This window comes from Puntigrus tetrazona, chromosome 8 (genome assembly GCF_018831695.1).
Source record: "Puntigrus tetrazona isolate hp1 chromosome 8, ASM1883169v1, whole genome shotgun sequence".
Lineage (NCBI taxonomy): Eukaryota > Metazoa > Chordata > Actinopteri > Cypriniformes > Cyprinidae > Puntigrus > Puntigrus tetrazona.
In genome coordinates this window covers 2,778,373-2,798,372 of record NC_056706.1, presented here as the reverse complement: position 1 = coordinate 2,798,372, position 20,000 = coordinate 2,778,373, and the positions used below count along the sequence as shown (strand labels likewise).

Here is a 20,000-nt window from a genome sequence, read left to right as displayed (position 1 = left end):
GACGTACACAAAGCTATCGTTTGACTGCAGGAGCCTTGAAATATAAAAACAGCAGGCCCTGTGACTTGACAATTATATTTCAAGTTAAATTTATGTTTTTAGCAAAAATTCTCCATTCCTGCTCTGCAGAAAAATAACTAAGTGCAATGAAAAAAAATCGCAAATTCATTCTTGAACTAACGGTCAGACCTCTCTGTCATGCTGCTTTTTTAGTGTATCTTGTTTAGCAAAACTCCCTCGGCCGTGTATTTATAGTTCCTGTAATTCCGCTTTACTTGGCGTCTTTGTGTTTGTTTGTGCTCGGTGAGAGACAGACCGAAAGAGCGAGAGAGTAAGACGGCTAGCATTTGTCTGCACGTTCTCATCACTGCCATCTCGGATCAGCGTCACGCTTATCCTGTTTGTCGTGATCTTTTCACAGCCGCTTTGAGACCAGAGAGAACGTCTGTCCTGCTGCATTTTCCACGCAAATTTCAGGGCCCTGACAGCAGGTTGGAGTGTGTGCGAGCGAGTGTGTGTTCAGGGTGTAAATCACTCCGCTGTGCTAATCGTTACTGACACGTTCTGAATTATTCACTAGAGATGATGAACGCTGACATATTGAAGTCGCGTACGGGAATCTCGCTGTAGATGCTCGATATCGCAGTGAAAGAGTCACGATAAAGACAATTGTCATAGCAATTAGAGTCAAACGAGCGCTCGGTTTGTACCTCTTTGAACTCCTGGATCTGTGTTTGTTCAAACATGGAGAAGACGTTTGAATTGGCTCCTTCTGCCCGCTTCTTTGCCTTTTTGGGTGCCTGCGCAGAATAATCACATGTGCCTCGCTAAACAGAAGTACGCTTTGGCACTTTATTCCAACGTTAGTGCAGTTTTGCAATCTTTCTCCGAAGAGGAGATTAACGTGCGTCAGAAACCCTGCGAAACATCTTTCCTTTTTGGCCGGAAATATGACCTCTTTTACTAGAAAATACATTATAAATACACAAAGTCATTATGTTTTTTTTTCCAGTTGAGATGCTTTAAGTTGATCTAAAGTAAAGACGTTTGTAATGTCGCAAACTATTGCAATTTTATATTTTTAGAAGAAATATCTTTACATTGCTATCACATAAATATAATATATATATATTATACTAATTATACTAATACATTATATATATATATATATATATATATATATATATATATATATATATATATATATATATATATATATATATATATATATAACTTTTCAACTTTCTATTCTTTAAAGAATACTAAATAAAATTGTGGTTTCCGTAAAAAAACCCCAAAAAGCAGCACAATTGTTTTTAACATTGATTATAGTAATAAACGTTTCTTGAATGGTTTCTGAAGGATCACGTGACACTGAAGACTGGAGTAATGATGCTAAAAATAACAGGAGTTAATTACATTTTAAAATATGTTCAAATAAATAAAATATTTCACAATTTTACTGTTTTTTTTTTTTACTGTAATATTACTGTTTTTCCTGTAACGTTTTTTTAACTAAACAAATGCATCTACAGACGCCAAGCTTTGTTTTTGAATAAAATGTAAAGTTTCGCTGAAGTCCAGTGCGAAAAAGGCCCCATAAATCTCACACGACGACGACGACTCCTAACATCGTCTCAAAGCGCGCTACCCACAAATACGAATATTTGTCATCGAATTCCTGCTATCTTATTCCTTGGAGCCGATTGTGATGGGAGTCGTAGGTGTAGTCGAGTGTGTGAGAGTGGATGTTGGGTGCCCTGCAGGATGTATAATTAGCTGGGAGAGCGAGAACTCAGCCAGTGGATCAGATGTGGGATTACACTGGCGCTGGCTGTTGACAGCCTCATCTCTGAGCCTGTTGATAGGTAATCCCACCAAGACGGGGATTAATCGCTACTATTTACATTCCTGCCACAGAATTGGGAAAACATAGCAAGATGCGTTTCTGCCCGATGACATCGCAGCTCGACAGCTGCTCGTCTGCCTTCTGTCTGGATTACATCTCAACAGTTGTGCTGCAGACGAGGCCCGAGCTCAACCGCCAAATATGCTGAGCATTTTCAAAGGGTTTTTTTTAATAAACGGCATAAATTAACCCAGGGGAAAATGCTATTGCTCAAAGGAGCATAACTCGAGGGAATTCTTCTTTATGGATCAACTTAAACTGCGCCTCAAAAATTCTGTTGACGTACAGTAATGAGAGTATGAAATTAACAACGTGGATGGGAGCTCAGCTCATTTCAATATGGTTTTTACTCGTTTTATGATTTGACTCGTTTCTGATTCAATTTGTCTTTTCTGTATCCATTTTATATCTGTCTTGTTTTATTTTTATATATGGCTGTAGTTGACAAAAAAAAAAGAAACTTAACACAAATAATAAGAGAAAAAAACAATCTTCATTCTGAAAGTTACAATTATTTTATATATATATATATATAAATAATATAATTATATATATATATATATATATATATATAAATATATATATATATATATATATATAAATAATATAATTATATATATATATATATATATATATAAATATATATATATATATATATATATATATAAATAATATAATTATATATATAATGTATTAGTATAATTAGTATAATATATATATATATATATATATATATATATATATATATATATATATTATATATTTATGTGATAGCAATGTAAAGATATTTCTTCTAAAAATTAACGTTACTTGGGTCTTTCTCATAAAAAAAAGAAAAAGAGAGTGAAGTTTTCATATGCTCTCAGTACTCTCTAGGAGAAACAGTTGAAACGTTAATAAAACGATAAAAAAGATGAGTCACTTGTCTCCTTTTTCGATTTTTGGCTAATGAAAATGTTTGTATCTATCTTTGAGAACAGAAACAATTTACTTGTATTTATTTGTTGAAAGTGAAATGAATAAAACATCAGAGGCTCCGGATGAGTCAGACAGATGTAAGTGACTCTGATGAAGCAGACTTAAACTTCAGATTCAAACACAGACAGAAATGAAATCAACTCATTGTTTCGTTTTTTTTTTTGATCTTCGTTCGGACGCATCAAGAGAATATTGAGTTAAATGTCCGCTGATAATCAAAGGCAGAGTAAACGAACAAATAAAGGTGTAACAAAGCAAACTCACCATAATCGTAACCCTTGAATTCAGGAGACAAAGCACGAGTGATTTCAGACGGGGTGGAAATGCGGATTTTTATATATATATATCCCCATTCCCCACCTCGGACTGTCTATAAATACATCCTCATGAGCTTAACCAGGTAGCCAATTGTCGACTTCATAAGTTATTATAAGAATCCCGATTAAAGGGCTTTAATACAGGAGCCAGAGGGCTTCAACTCAGAACAGATGACAGTTGTTGGAATTCAGCTAGAACTTTCCTAAACCTAGAACATGTGATTGACAGCGCCATTCATTTCTATTAATCTTTGTAGGTTCATTATGTGATATTTAGTGGGGTTATAAGCTCAGGTTTTGGATCTTCAGACATGGTTAGTTCACTACCTTCACCTTCATTCATCATTTTTGTAGTTTTTAAAGTGTTGGAGGATCTCCTCAAGTTCACAGAGGAACCTGCAGTGTTATTTTAGTACGCTATGAGATACTATTTTTAGAATTTATATTTTTACTTTGCTATATTATTGTTTTAGTACTTAAAAAAAATGACTATAGCTTTATTAATTTTTATTTCAGTTGTAATTATTTCCATGGTTCAACCGAATGAAAATGACGTTTTTTACCGGTTTTAGTTTTACAGTAGTTACATATAATACCGCTTTAAATTTTATAGAGTGTAATAACCGTTCTAAAAATCAGCTCGAACTATAATAACTCTACAGAATGTAACGTAGTGAGTCTTAAAACATGAAAGGATGCAGTCCAGTCGATGTTATCAGGAGGGAGGAATGTGACCTCTGCTTGACCTCTCGCACTCAAACCCTGCAGTGTGCGCTAAAATTAGATTATACTACTACACCTATAGGGGCAATTTGTCACGAGTTGACATCAGGAAAGACGGTTTACCCTTCCGAAGATGATCATGCGGTCAGTTACGACTAGCATTGCTTTAATGAATGTTTTCTGTGAAGGTTCCAGGTCAAGCGTGCATCTAGCGGAATAGCGTTCACCTGTAGCGTCCGATCACGAGACGCAAACTCTCACGCCAGCTCTCTCCGGCCACCTGGTGGCAGTCTCAACAAGCTTCTGCTTCAAGGCCTTTCGCGCTCAGGAGTCGATCGATATATCAGAGTTCAGCAGCTCGCGTCGATGTTGCCGAGCGTAGTCAAACATTCACGTGTATCTAGGCCACTGCGTTCAATCTGACGAGTTCCTAACAGCTGCATCACATCTTTTCGTGTTCGGTTTTCATCTTCGTTCCGCGTTGTTAGTAGTGCCTTTTTTAAAGCTCGAACATTACGGTACACTTTTCGACGTAAAACCTTTCGAAACCATCTCGCAGCTTGCACTGCTGCCCACAGAGGTCGGTTGAAAAAAATCTCCCACTGGTTTTTGCACCCTGAAAATATCCGCATATTTAGATTTGAACAAAAGTAATAAGTGATGCTGCATCAGGCTTGTGTATCAGAACTGATTTAAATTTCAAATTTAACACTGAGCCGTATCAAAACAAGATATATTATTCCTTTCTTATAAGACCGATGCTGTTTTTTTCCCCCCCTGAAGCAATAAATAAAAAGCAATAAAACAGAAACTTTTAATAAGCACCTTTTATATTCCCCGTAGGTGGCTTACAAAGTGCAAATACATTTCTACTTAAAAATAGACTTGCGTTTGGTTTTAATAGCGAAGAGGAGAATGACAGATGTGCTCACTTAGTAATTGCTGGCAGTCCACAAGCCACCGGAGCAGTTAACCTCTTAAACGCTTTCATTTCCAGACATTATTATACTGATATCAGTAATCCGGAGCATTTCGGATACGCAAGTCAAACTGCTTTTTCCCCAAGATGAAAATAAATCCACAGACTTTTTGTAATCGCCTGAATATAGTTTACCAAATGGTTGGCTCTGTTAAAATTCTCTGAAAAGAGCCGCAGCTAGTGGCGAGGCACAGTGTGCTAATGAAGCTTCCTCGCAGGGAAAGGCCAGGATGCTGCCATGCGTTGTATTAAGGGTCTGTATGGTCATCTTTACCTTACACCACTATTATAACGATAAAGGTGTCGTGTGGAGAGTGTGTGCTGTGTTTAAAGCCGCTAAAGCCAGACCACGTTGCTCGTTGTAAGGGCCGCCCGGATCAGTCCGGTAGAAACGTCCTGTTCCACAAGAGGGAGCGCGTGTTAACGTTTGAACGCGACTGTCCATTCAGAATTTCAAATCGTGCATTGATCGCGCAATCCCCTCAATAACATTCATGCATTTTTTTTTACTTAGAACGCACCGACTTTTTTACCCAGCCGCATTAAGACACGGAGCAAAAGATGCATCTCCTCGCACCCGCATCCTCTGATTGCTGTGGCTAAACAAGTGGCGTTTTAATAGCGATCGCACGCATCGCGTCGTTTAACTGCACGTGCACGGTCGAAACTCGCACTTTTCGTGCGCTGTGCGTTTCAGCACGTTTAACTTGTTTTGCTCGTGACGCAAAATGCACATTTCTTCCGAAAGCCCAGTAAGAGTTTTAACAGGCATTAGCGCTGTTTTATCACTATCAAAACGCACATTCGCTCTTTTCACTTCAAACGCCGAGGCTTTCACCCATTCCGCGCGACTCTTTCGCTGCGTTTATGGCACGCATTACGCATTATTGACCTAAAGTTGCAAATCTCATTATGTGGGGCTCATTAATGATATGTAACGATTTCGCCGCTTTACGCATCAAACATCTGGCGATGCGCATTGGTTGCTCGTTGTTCTCCTTCCACTTCCCAGACGTTATTGATCAACCCGTTACGTCAGTATTGATAACTTTACCAAACCCAAAATCAAGTGCAATCCCGGGAGCAGCACTAATGCATCTATATGCATCTATATTCTCTTCATATCGCATCCGCTGGCTGTGGCGCGCTGCGCGTCCCGTCTAGTTTTCCCACAACTGTTATTTTCCTAACATTTTTTTTCCATGTGGAGTGTAATCGTCAACGCTGTTTAACGGGGGGAATCCAGCCCATATATTTATTGTAGCCGCTCTTGAATATTGTGCTCAAGATGGCCGCCGATGTGGGATCGATGTTTCAATATTGGAAGAAATTTGATCTCCGGCGGCTTCAGGTTGGTCTTATTTCTCACCTTTTTTACACGACGCGATCCTATAGGCGATAATGCACCTTGCATTTCACGCGTTTTCTCTTTCGGCGACTTTAGAGGGACGGGATGGTGGCGTTGCATTGATAGTTATTAGTAATTGATCCTCTTCTGCCTTTTGTTCGGTTCAATCATTGATCAGGAGCGCGCGAGAGCAGCGGCGGCAGCCTCGCGCACACTAACGCGCTTTACCGGCGCGTTTAAGCTCGTTTTAACGCTTCGTTCGCGAGCTCTGCTGGAAACGGAAACTTTTAATGCCTTTCCGAGTTGTGGACTTTAACTTTTTATCAGCCTAATGTGTTTTATTCTAATAGAAAGACGGAACTGTGACGCGCGGGCGCGTGGCTCGTTCCGTAAAGTGCCGGTTTGTGATTCACTTCAGACTTTATGAAACAAACAACTCGTGTATTTTACACCTTTGACGTTGAATGGGTTTATCAACCTCTCGCGTTTTGACTTTATTAGTGTGCTTCGGTAATTACGACGCGGAGCGTAATGATCGTGGCACCGTCGGAGTTTCTGTTTAGGAAAGTTTGCGTATTTATTATTGGCGTCTCGATCAATTGCGACACATTAATAGTGCTTAACTAAGTTCGTGTTATTAAATGTCGGGTTAATGCATGCGTACTTGAATGTGCTCGTGTGTTAACGTTATGCCTCGCGTGTAGTCTTATTGAGCTGTGCGCGTTGTAACTCATTAAGAACAGGAAAACGCGCTTTATTTTCAATCACTGCAGCTTGACATCGACTTAAGATGTAAATTTATCATCGACTCTGTTTAAAGATCAAAATGCATCCTTGCTGATGATGTTGGTGTGGGTATTATGATGCTTTGGCTGTAAACGATGTCAGGTTCAATGTCAAAAATGGATGTCCAATATGCGTAAAGGAAAAAGAAATCTAGTTTCAGGCATATGGGTCACGCTTTCAAAAATGCAGTCTTTGCATTTTTGCTGTTTTCGTAAACTTTTTTTTTAATTTTTATTGAAACACCATATTCTACGTTTTTAAAATGCATTTTATTAGTGTAATCACGTGGTGTAAAAGTGTTACATTATACATATTTTTGGCGTTCTATTATTCTGTAGCAGTTATATATAGTTGTATGTATATACACACGCATAGAAGAGATTTTTGAATATTTAAAAAATAAATAAAAATCATCGACCCATTTGCTATTGTTGGTATTGTCCAGTGTTGCCGATCACAATAGCTACTCTGGATCAGCCTGTTGTATTTAAACACGCTCCGCTTTCGTTCTGTGGTGTGTACGCTCCATCCACACCGCTTGCAACGCGTCAAACCCAGAACGCTCGCTGACTGTTCTCGCTTCTCGGACTGTGTAATTGCATTCCCTGCTAATGTTTGTAAATCAGCCTCGGCCAGCGCAAGGGCACAGACTCAGCCCTATGATTGATGTTCTGTAACATAAGAAATGACAAGAGCATGCCAAGCCAAGCCGGAGAGGAATCAGATCTGTCTGCGTGCGTGTGTGTGTGTGGCCGATTGTTATTCAAGCCTTTCCAAAGAACAGCTCCTTGTGTAGGTTGTTGTTGGAGGGTCTCTCTCATGTTTTTGGTTCGTTCTGAACACAGACAGACGGCAACGTCCATACTGAGGTTATCCAAACCCAGAACCTGTTCATGGACAGGGAGAGCAAACATGTTTTCGTGGAGAGCTCATCTGGACAAATATCAGATGGTTATTGTCTGGACTGTGCTCTGAATATTTCTGTTAGGCTGATAAACCAAAAAAACCCTTTTCATAAGAGTAGCCGGACCGAGGAGATTAAACGTTAAAGAGTAAGAATTAGTCATTGACAAACACATCGATCGATTGCTAATCTGAATATTGAACATTTGTACGGGGAGGAGTCAGGTCCCTGACACTGCGTACGGTGGCCTGAAGAGGACAGGAGGACAAAGAGGTTTTCTGAGTTAGTTGATCCTTTTTGTTTTAAGTACTGAGCAAGTGGTTGAATGACAGCTCTTTTCATTGACGTTGTTTAATCAGCTTTGAGTTAAACAGTCAAAATCCATCTGTCATCATAAAAAGCCGCACCAGCGGTGAGCGCACAGTGCTGTGTTATTTCCCATGAATCTGCTGGGCTTGATATATGAATCACACGCATTTGCACATCAGAGTTTTTCTTTGTTTCTGGAGTTAGTGTAGGTCACACCTGGTTCAGGTTATTGATGTGCTCACCTGCAGCCTGTGACAGTTCAAGTCATATTTAATGCGACGTGAATGCAGCCGCCGAGTGCTTCCACAGCATCTTTCATCTCAAAAAGCGCTCGCGTGTGGGTGGAAGCTAAAGAATATTGTGTTATTGAACCTTTTGTGGCCAATTTCGAATCCAGTACGTGATTTTCAGTCTGTAGAAGCTATTTATTGAGACCTGATGCATGCGAGAGAGCAAAAATGTTTACACGATCCTAATGTACACCGTTTTAAGTAGTTTTATGTGAAAATATTTGCTGTATAAGAGTTGCATTAGTCATTTGTCCCATTGCGTATGAATGCATTTTTCAGATTGCATTGATTGTGTTTAAAACGCTTAAAAATGCGTTGATTAAATGGTTTCAAGACAGGTCAAGCTGTTTGCTCACAATTGCACGTTATTTTACCTCATGTTGCAACGGAGTATGAATAGAAGCAAAGATATGAATATAAAATTCAGAGAAAATATTCTTAGCTTACATTTAAGACATTTAAGTTGCATTTGTTGTTGTCTGGTGCACATCCGTGCTTCAATTTTATTTGTAAACTGCATTAGCTATTATTTCTTGTTTCATATGGTTCTTTTGCGTTTTGCAGATTGCACTGATTGTTTTAAAACTAAATGTGCATTTTATGACTTGCAACCGAATGCATATGTTACGCATGGAGCCGTTTGCTCACAAAATACACACCTGAAAGTTATTCTTCCTCATGTTACGACTGAAGAAAACTGTAAATATGAATTGAGCAGAAGCACTGTCATCTCACGTCAACTCTGTAGTCTTGAGAGTTGCACATGCATGTTTTGTACATGTTAACTTTTAATAAATTTTTTTTTAGTGAATGTATGTCATTCAGCATCAGCCATTTTTCCCATTTCAGATGGTTATTTTCTATTTTCCAGATTGCGTTGGTAGCTTAATGCTCTTCAAAATGCATTGATTGTTGGGTCATAAAATGCACATAGATGCGTATGAAGCTGTTAGGAGACATCGCTGTTAACTCATTTCTGGATCTAGTCCGACGCTGTTTACTGCACGCTGTGATGGTCTTTGTTATTCTCCCATGTGGCCCCTGCGGGACGTCGTGTCCACAGCGTCCCCCGAGGGCCCCTCACCCACTCTTGAACTTGGACTCCAGCGAGATCCATATATTGAGACGGGTGAAAAAGAAAAGACGGAAAATATTCAGAGCATCTTGCACGCAGCGCCTTTCAATGTGTCTAAAACTTCAGGCGCATTAAAGGTTTGAGTTCAAGCGCTTCTTCCTGGAAGATGGTTTTTATTCGTCTAACCCCAGACCCCCCTGAACGGAGCTCCACTGCTTGTATTGACCAGCGGACGAATAAGTTCAGGAGAGGGGGGGTGTCTGTGGCTGACAGTTGATTTATGACCCTCTTTGTCTGTGTTGGTCTGTAGCGGAGCATCTGGCCGTGTCAGATGATGTTTTCGCTGGGGTCTGTGGCTTATGGCTGTCGCTTTGGTTGCTCTCAAATTACATCATTTCATACAGCAGTTCCTGTATTGCCATTAATCCTCAGAGGTGTTTCGGTGAAATTCCCTCATGAGCGAGCCTTGTGTTCTGGTCTCATTGGGAATTCTTCATGAGAGGGAATATTTGACATCCTCCTGTCTTTATACGAGACACAGCGATAAGTTTTGGGGTTTTTTTGTGGTCTGTGGTAATATTCTCACGCTAAAATGGAAAAATGAGCATTGTGCATGTGGTAATATGAGAAATTGTGGTAGCTCTTTACAGTAAGGTTTTACTTGTTAGCTATATTTAATGCATCAACAAACATTATCAGTGAGCAATACATTTGTTACAATGTAAATACAAATACAACGGTTTTATCTTAGTTCTGTTGAATAGCATTAATATATACAGTGGTTAATTTTTTAAACGATAATCAAGCGCTTCAGAAATATTTTTCATTGATAGTTTGTGTTAAATGATGTAGGCCACTAATTTTAACAAATGGAACCTTATGTTACTCAAATGGTAATTAAGTAATAATAACAATCAATAATAACATATGTTATTAAAATGATTGAATACTACATTAAAAACACAAATATTTTAAAAAGTTTAAGTTTTTGCCAGCTCTTTGTTTGCTACTTAAAAAATGTGAGACTGCTGGTATCTTTTGTAAATGATGATGACCTTGTTTGAGACTTGTGAAGATGAGGACAACACCGAATGATGTTCCTCATTTAATCGGTTTCCTAAGCGATAGGACACGTCCTCGTAAGAACGGACGCCGGGTTCTTCTAACCTCATAAAAGAGATGACACAGAAATAGACGGGCTACAGGTTTTGGTGACCTTGGTTTCCACTGGTCTCAGGTCACATGGCCGTTGCCGTGGTAATAATTCACACCAGCCAGATGGCATTTCCGTGGGCGCTCGTGGAAAGGACAGGCCAAAAGGTCCCCGCTAGTCTCTTTTAGGACAGATCTGACCAATAGGGAGCAGGCTAACAAGATCCCTGTGCAAACAGACTGTCCTCTTTTGTCCCAGACTGTGCAGAGCGCCGGTGACCAATATGAAAGCTGATGAAATATGCAGTTGGTGCTTTTACATTTTTATATTACAACACATAAATCAAACTATGAGGCTGTTTATTTTTGTATATTTGCGTTCTAGCTCGTCTTTCCTGTCATTTGTTGTTTTTTTTTTTAAAAACTTTTTCCTGTCCCAGTTTAACGTGCAGAATCTACAGCTATTTGTACGCACACAAAATGCTTCTCCAATGCATTTCAACTGCATAGTTCTGTTTTGTGTTTTTTTTTTTTTAAGCAATAGTTTAGCAGAGTGAAAAAGCATCTTTATGCTCATGCTTTAATGTTGCACATGCAGTGCGTGTTTTACTTAATTCAGCAAAGCTTGAAATCAAGCTACCCAAGTTTGCATTCATATATATGCGTAGATAATTTTTCCTCTCATGAAATATCCGTAGGCTAAAGAACTCAGCTTATCTCTTTTTTCATGCAAAATAGATCATGACATGTTCAATGGCAGATGTTTAGGAAACCTGTTTAGAAACCATGACTTTTATGTGTTTTAGCAGTTTTTGAAATTGTAAACCTAGCAAACTTACATTTTCATCTTATAAATGTAACTGTGTATTTAAAATGTGTACTTTTATTTTGTGTGTTATTGCATTTGCCATTAAATTAGTGTTTCTAATGCAATTCAACACGTTCTCTATTAGAAAGTCAAAGAAATGCTATTGTAGTATGCTAGTGTTATATAGTTTGCTACCGAAGCCAATATTATGTTTGCCGTGGTTTCCATTCACAACAGAAGTGAACTCAACTTTGAATACTTGGTGCTTATGAAAACCCTCAAAAATGTGAAAAGTGTCCATTGTGGTGCAAAAAAAACACGCTTCATCTGTAAGTCTTGGGCTGTAGCGTACTGTCAGTCTTTTGGTTGTCTTTGCAGTTTCTCAGGGACCACGTTTTGCATGACTCAGGTGTTTGCATGACATCTTTACACCACAAAACGTGACTGTAATATCGTCAAACAGTGCCATCACTCCTCTGTGCGTGTGTGGCCTCTTTGTGCTGCAGTTTGCTCAGAGCTTTTCCCCAACCAGCTCCAATTGGCCGTGAAAAAGACTCATTTCAACTCCGAATTCATTCACGGTGGAGGGGGATCTGTGTTTATTGCTGTTATTGTTGCTGTCAAATGCGCTGGATCTAGAGATATTCTGCAAGGCGCTCGGATTTGCAGGGATAAAACGCTGTTGTTGAGAGGAAACCTCAGCACCGTTTACTAACCGGTAGCACAACAGAACTACAGACAGTTTATGCTGCTCTAATGCATGACAATCAAATATGATGGTTTAATAGACACTGTATACATGAATTAAATAATAGAATTGCTGCTCGTCCAGAAACCCTGCTGTTTATTCCCATGTAGATCTACAGCAGGATGCATCGAACTCTTTAAAGTTACTCTTGGCTTTTGTAGGAGGATGTGCTAGTGTCGCATACAGTTTCAGGACTGATTTGTGGATGTTTGATTGATTCTTTAGACGGGAACCGGATTATTTATGCTTTGTAACATTACAAGAAAATTGTAACAGATTTTAAATAGTTTAAAAAAACAATTTTGCCCACAATTTGGAGTCCTAAAGCATTGGAGTCCACAGCTAGGTGCGTTAAACTCTTGAAAGTTCTAACTTTTTTGTGATGTTTCGCCTATAGTTTAGTCACAACGCATATTAAACCACAATAAGATGCATCAAGTTACTCTTCACTGTCGTTAGAAGATATGCTATTTTTCAAAAGCAGTAGGCCTATTATTTATGTTGTACATTCAGGATTGATTTGTGAATGTTTGATTGATTGATTTATTTATTTTTTTTATGAGAGCTCAATTGTGCTTCATAATATTGTAGTTGTTTAGCCATTTTTGTGACAGTTTGTCCACAGATTAGAGTCGCAGTTCCACATTAATCCACATTGAAGATGCATCGAACTCTTCATCACTGTTAGCAGATCTTCGAAGTAAATGATAAGTTCTGGACTGATTTATGAATGTTTAATTGGTTCTTTAGATGAGAACAAGCTGACTTGCGCTTCAAGTCTATGACATGTAAACGATTGCTTGGTTCTACAGAAAAGAACCTGTTCATTTGTGCTTCAAAATGATGCAGTAAACATTGTAACATCCATTGTAAAATCCACATTAAATTACTTTTTGTTAGAGGATCTGCTAGTACTTTTACGTACATAAGTTCAGCACTGATTTATTAGTTATTCTTTGGTTGTTTAAAAAAAACGATGCAACCCAGCAGGCACAGGACGTCGGTATTTGACCTTGACTTAACACTGGATTTTGGTTACACAACCTAAAAACAACAACATTTCAATGTCAGCTGACGTCGGTATTGGACATCAGATAAACATTGACGTTGAATTTGCATTTAATTTTGGTCACCCGACTTCGCAATCAACATTTTCATGTCTTAAGACGCTATCTGCCAGCTTCTACATTTTTAAAACTTTTTTTTTTTTGGTGAAGTTTTGCTTACAATTTGGTCTCTAGACGCATTTTAATTATGAGGAGCAGTGCTCGTGCGCGTATGAGGCCGTTAGGCTCGTAATGAAATCGACTCTTATGCGCGGGTGTTTGCGCTGACCATCATTAGATTGTTTTAAAAAGCTAATCTGTGTCGAATTAGGCAATTATAAACTCATATTCGCCACCGAGAGCTTCCGTCTGTGCTGAGAAACAAACATTTCCATAAGTGTGCACCCTAATGTCTCACCCTTCACAAAAAAAAGAGCTGCCTAGAACAATCTCTTATCCATCAGGCTGGCAGAATGGAAATTCCATCTCTCTGTGCGGAGCTTCGTCGGAGGAAACAAAGAGGAGAGAAAAGCGTCGAGAAAAGGCTTTTACGGTGTCTGCAAATTGAGTTGTGAAGATCCCAGAGTCACGTTCCCCTCCCGCTCAGCCGACAACATTAGAGGAGAAGTGAAACTGACTCAAGATTTAAGCAGTTTAACCTTCCTCTGTAGAATTAGCGCTCGAGACTTCAAAGCGGATACTTCAGCACGCGGAGAGGAATGATAAACCGGTTTTTGCTCGGCGCCGGGCGCCTATTCACTGAGCGAGAGAGTCGGTCTGTCATAAAACAGCCTCTTAATCGCTGTGACCCTCCTAGGGCTCGATTTTCATACCTGTCCACACTTATTTTCCCCCATTCACCTCTACTGTTCCTGGATTAACCCTCCGTGCATGTGCTTTGATGGAGCGGTGCACTTTTTTGCTACGTTGGTGGCTTATTTCTTAAACCACACAAAGCCGGGGACCTGCTAACGCTATGTGTGTTACAGTGAAGTTATTAGCAATGGCCGTCTGTTTGATCTTTCACTTGGAGCAGTAAGAAACTGACTAGCAACTACCCTACAATACATTAGTAAATACATGGCAATGCCTTGGCAGTGACCCAAGACGGCCTAAAATCGTGGATTTTTGCACTTTTTATTCAGTCCGATTCATTTTTGTCTCCGTGAACAAGCTTAAAAAACAATCCACTGATTCTTTTGAGTATTAAAGGAATCAATGTATTTTTCATTTTTGGGTTAAAATCGCTGATTGTTTAAAGTTGTTTGTTAGTTTAAGATTTAAGTTATGACACATTCTACAGTTCATTGTTTCAAACATGAAAAAAGTTTAAAAACCTAATATTGTACATAATAATCCCAAAAAGCATATTTTGCACATTGGTTCAGCTGAATCATTTGAACGAATCAGTTTAGTCTATTCAAAGAATGATTCTTAAAGGAAAGGAATTAAAGGAAACCTGTACTGCTTGACATTTCTTTTTTTTTTTTTTTTTTTTTTTTTTTTGTTGAAAAATTGCTGATCATTTCTGTGTATTTATGGTTGTTTGTGTGATTTTTTTTTTTAGGTTTTAAGTTTTGCATATTATATTGTTCATTTGTCCAAACATTAAAAAAGAGATAAAACACAATATTGTTCATAATATTCTCAGTGTTGTTGCTGTTAACAGTATTTTCAAAACTATTAACCCAATTAAAAAAATTGAAAACTTCAGCCGAATCATTTCAAAAGAATCATCCAAAGCACTGATTCTTTTTTTTTTTTTTAAATTTGAAGCTAAAAATCGTTCACACTTGTGTGATGTTTTACTTTTTTTTTTCTTTTTTTTTTGTCGTAAACTTGATAATTAAATCTGTATATTTGTTGATTTGTTTTTTTGTTTATAACCAAAACAGGTTATAAGTTAAAATATAGGTTATAAGTTACAGTTGATTCTATTTAAAAATTAATTTGGACCTGATTCGTTGAATATTTTGAATACTCATTCCTGTGTGACATTTTAATTCTGTAGAAAAAACTTCAGATTATTCTTGTTATATATATATGTTTTATATTCTTGTTATATATATATATTTTAAAGTCTTAGTAATGTTGTTGTTGTTGTTGTTGTTGTTATTTTCAAACCCTCTAACCCTAACTAATAAAGTTCGGTATGCAGTGCTTCAGACCTGGGTGGGCCGCTCAGGTATATTTGCCCAAGTATATTTGGTGACACATTTTTATTTTTATTTTTATTATCCTCTTTCACTAGTTTTTATCAGCCCGAGATAATGAAACCATCCTCGATCAATTAACAAGTGGCAAATCTCCCTTCACCCTACACGTTTCATACCGCTCGTCTTATTACAGTAAGTGACCGTTCATGGAGTAGAACAGATCTGAAGTGACAAAAATCACCTGAACGCAAAATTGACGCAATGACGTCATGAATATGCAAATATGTGACGCTACCTGCTGCCAAAAGTATCACAAAAATCCTGCGGGAAGCACTGTCAGCATGTTTTGCGAATCAGTTCAACTGAACCATAAGACGATTCAGTTCACCCGAACGATTCACATGCGGATTGGCCGGAATCACTAGAAGCTGCATGAATTAGTCATAAGCACCACACATAAGGAGATTTGCATTGACGGATCACACTGCTGACCCTCACGCGTGTGTTTAAGGTGCCCCCCGTCCACCCCCACCCCCCGCACACGCAGAGAGCTAAACCATGACAGACACTTCCTGTTTAAGCCGGTTCCTCCTCTAAATCCTTAACGACGTCCCAAAAGCACAGATCCTCAATTTTTTCCCCATCGATCCATGCTGGAGTCTGATAGTTCCTCATGGCAATGAATCTCTGCATTTTCATATTAATACCCGGCGCGCTCGCACTCTCGGGAACGGTGATGGTCTCGGCACTTCAGTAAATAATGAGGTTTTAACAAAACTTCGGGGAGACATTAGTCTAGCGCACCAGCGAGGTAAAGGCCTAGCTCTCCACGACCGTCTAAACCCGATAGCTGCCCCATAAACCTGATCGTGAGCGAGAGAGAGAGAGAGAGAGAGATAATGGCTCATCTGTTGGAGTATATAGCTGTGTCTTCTCCCCGCTGGCAGCCGAAGCCGAGCGAGTGAGGCCATATTGAGCTGTGTACCTGTACGGCGGCCCTCTTTATTTGTTTTGACTGTCTGATGGCAGATGTATTGAGCACCGGCCTTTCTTGTTCATTTTACAGAGGCCTTATTGAATCCCCTCCATTCTTCTTCTCCTGCTCTCTCTGTGCCTCTTTTATATCAGCCAGTTCTTCAGTCACCATAATTCAGCTCTCTATTGTCCATTCTGCCCTTCAGGGATAAAGGAGACCCCACGATTGTGTGTGTGTGTGTGTGTGTGTGCGTGTTTGTGTGCGAGCGGCTGCACGTGTAATGTGTTTTTCTTTTTTCCCATCCAGTGAAGTAAAACTAAAAATCACTGGATCATGCAGAAAATGACAGCTGTAAAAAACACTAGTATTTGGTAAGGAAATCCTTGCTATTGCACAGAAAAAAAATCACTCGGTAATAATCTGCAAGTAACACAGGACGCGTTAAACTGACCAAAAGTCACATTAAATTCATGATGTTACGGAAGAATACTGTTTCAAACGAATCACGGATTGCAGAAAAATATCAAGCAGTTTTCAAGTTCAACATCGAAACCAATAAGTAATGATCAGCAAATCAGCATCTTCCAGTGAGAGACGATGAAGACTGGAGTAATGATGCAAAAAATTTATTTTAACGTATATTCAAATTAAAATAGTGATTTTTGATCATATGAATGCAGGCTCGGTGAGCAGAAGACACTACTTTCATAAACATTTAAAAATTTCGTGTCAGTGGTATCTTGGCATGAATCAAAGCGCAGTGTCGTTGTTGTGTAAGGCTTGCATAAACAAAATCACATTTCTTGCGTGTTTGGTGGCATGTAGTGGCGTGCATTAAATTTGCATGTAATGCGTGCGCTTCCCTGCTAAGCAAAACTAAATGCTGTTTATCCGTAGTCTGTCGCCTTTTTTGAATTGTCATTTCTAGTGTTTACATAACAGCTTCAGAGAGAAACAGAGAAAATCAGCTCTGACTGGAACCAGTGGGACGCCTCGACACGCCAAAGGGCAGTTTAGATACAGGCACACAGGGCCACACGCATTCAAACTGCTCCTAGAGATCCTCGCTTTCCTTTTTCGCGTTGCTTTTTGATTATTTAATTAGCTGTACCGCTTCAAGTCACATACGAAGGCAAGTTAAACCAAAGATGGCATTTTGCGGCGTCGTTCTACCCCTGCTTTAGAGTTGCAAGCATGTTTCGTGAAGCGTATTGCGAGAAACGGGAAGTTGATATGGATTACAAATGCGATCTTTGATGATAGTGACGTTATTACGCGCGCTTTTCCAATGCAATTTGGATTTGGGAAGTTATCCGGAGTCGCCCAGGAGCTCTTTGACGGATGATGGAGTCGTTTTTCATCCCGGAATGATTTTGATCAGTGCTCCGGCGAATAGATTGTGCTCGATGACACTGTGATCATCTCCGCTGGTTTATTAAGGAGCTCCAGGCGGCTGTTCTTCGAGTCTGGAAGAGCTTCCTGAACTCTTTAATATGAATTAACGGTGGGGTCATGCTTTTTGGATGACAACGGTGGTCTTCAGGAAAGCATTTTTCGGGCGGTTTTGACTGTAGTAATTAAAAAAAAATAAAGACGGTTAGAACAAAGCGTCGAATTGAATCGTTCCCGTTCAATTCCCCTTGTTAGTAGCTTACTGCATTCCCCCCTCTCTCACTCTCTCCAGATGAATTTTATGTTTTTTTTTTTCTTCTCGCTTTCTCTCTGTGGTTTTCCCCAGACAGGTTCCACAGTGTTTTAGAGGGGATGGATTTAATTGCTCTGTGGGGATTGGTTGGCGGTGCTGGGCCCGGCTGTTTAATTAGTGTACCCTGCCGGGATTGGTTTAATGCTTCGTGATCTTGAAATTGTCTGATTGTTCAGCCCTCTAGGGACCCCCTCTCTTTCTCTTCTTCCTCTCGCTCTCTCTCCGTTGCTTCTCCATCTCTGTGCCCCTATCGAGAGCAGCAGGTTTTGCTAAACGCCGCTTCAGGCCTTGCTGGAGAGGGCAGGAGCTGGCCGTTTCCCTCGGGCCGCGCCGACAGGGTGTAAATGTGAGATGAGGGTCATCGGGACGGGGTCTTGCTCTGATCTCTTTGGCCTCTCGTCCTGAAACTCATGGACATCCAATGGATGGAGGACTCTGCTTGGCTACTGCAGTCAAGTAGGAATAGCAACAAAGTGATTTCGTACTGGCTTTTGGAGTTAAACCTTGGCGGCTGATCACATGATCACCATGTGCTCCCATTGGTTGTCACAGCATTGTCCCACTGCATATTGGAAGACCCTGCCGGGATTGGTTTAATGTGGTTTAAGCGAGCCTTAAAAATAAAACTCGCTTGCATAGACGGTGGTGTCTCATTAAAACGGAATGATTTTAGGTTGCTTTGACGCTTTCGGTGTAAACTCTCTACAGGCTACAGATACAGTTTAGGTTTTGTAGAGTGTTATTGTGAACTAAAAGTATTAAAATCATTTTTGGTAACTGAAATCAAACTGAAATAAAATATCATTTTAGTCATATTGAAAAAAATTTGAAATTGAAGTGCTACAATTATTAGAACTAACAGTAATATAAAAGCAAAGCTAACTAGAAATGTGAGTAAAAACAACCAAAAAATTAAAATAGAAAATAAAATATAGATAGTAGATGTTGCCTTGGCAACTAACTGAAATAAAACAAGTTTGATTAAAAGTACTAAAATTAATAAAACTAACACTGAAAATAAAAATGGTTAAAATTTGTGCAATCTAAATTGTGAAAAATAAAATTAACTGAAATAAAATTAGTTTGAGTTGAAGTACTAAAATGACAAACACTAAAATTATTAATATTAACACAAAATAAAAATAGCTAAATAGTTTTAGAAACAAAGCAAAAATAAAATAATGAAGTTGACAAGTGGATATAACAAAATTTTACTAAAACTTAAACTAAATTGAAAATGCAGATCTTTAGACAAAACATTTTAGATTTTTAGAAGCCACATTAACGTCTTTCACATTTACAAAACACGGGTCAATATTTGCATTAATCTGAACATAAGATAGGCACACTGTAAATGCAAATTCTCTCTCTGCCACGAGGGGGCGCTTTGAGCAAATAGGGACTTCTCTGACAACAGCTGTATATAAACACAAGTTTTTTATAGACCCGCGGGAGCTCTGTTTTTAAGACAGCTGTGTCTATAAAGGCTCATATTTGATGTATTTCAGGTCTGAAACAGGTGAGACCCGAGAGAGAGGGCTAGTATTTGCCTTAGTGAACAGCCCACACTTAAACCGGTATCAGTTCATTTGTCAAATTTAAAACAGAAAAAACTGAGCTCCCATAAATACAACTAAATTTGTAAACTGTCGAGGAAAACATAATATGATGCCGCCGTTTAAATGACGAAGGAAATGCAAATTTGCACACATTCGCTGTTCGAAAAACCGTAACTACATCATATTTCTAGGAAATGTATTTTTTCTCATTTATGATTGCTGATAGTTGATC

The 20,000-nt window shown here is 39.0% G+C and overlaps 2 protein-coding genes across 3 annotated transcripts in view; one reads left to right on the top strand and one right to left on the bottom strand.

The window, feature by feature from the left end:
- myl2b (myosin, light chain 2b, regulatory, cardiac, slow) overlaps nucleotides 1-3,265 on the bottom strand; it is a 7,187-nt gene extending 3,922 nt beyond the window's left edge. The window contains exons 1-2 of the mRNA XM_043247827.1: nucleotides 3,152-3,265; nucleotides 711-800 (exon numbers count right to left, since the gene is read on the bottom strand). Coding sequence (XP_043103762.1) covers nucleotides 711-800; nucleotides 3,152-3,154 — 93 coding nt within the window. The 5' untranslated portion in view covers nucleotides 3,155-3,265. The remainder of the gene's footprint in view (nucleotides 1-710; nucleotides 801-3,151) is intronic.
- The window catches only part of cux2b (cut-like homeobox 2b), a 165,070-nt gene that overhangs the window by 17,667 nt on the left and 127,403 nt on the right, over nucleotides 1-20,000 (top strand). The window contains exon 1 of one of the 2 annotated variants that reach the window (XM_043247821.1): nucleotides 5,555-6,257. The exons of the other annotated variant lie outside the window; for it this stretch is intronic. Within the exon in view, the coding sequence (XP_043103756.1) occupies nucleotides 6,195-6,257 (63 nt within the window). The 5' untranslated portion in view covers nucleotides 5,555-6,194. Of the gene's footprint in view, nucleotides 1-5,554; nucleotides 6,258-20,000 lie in introns of those variants that run through there. 2 annotated transcript variants of the gene reach the window in all.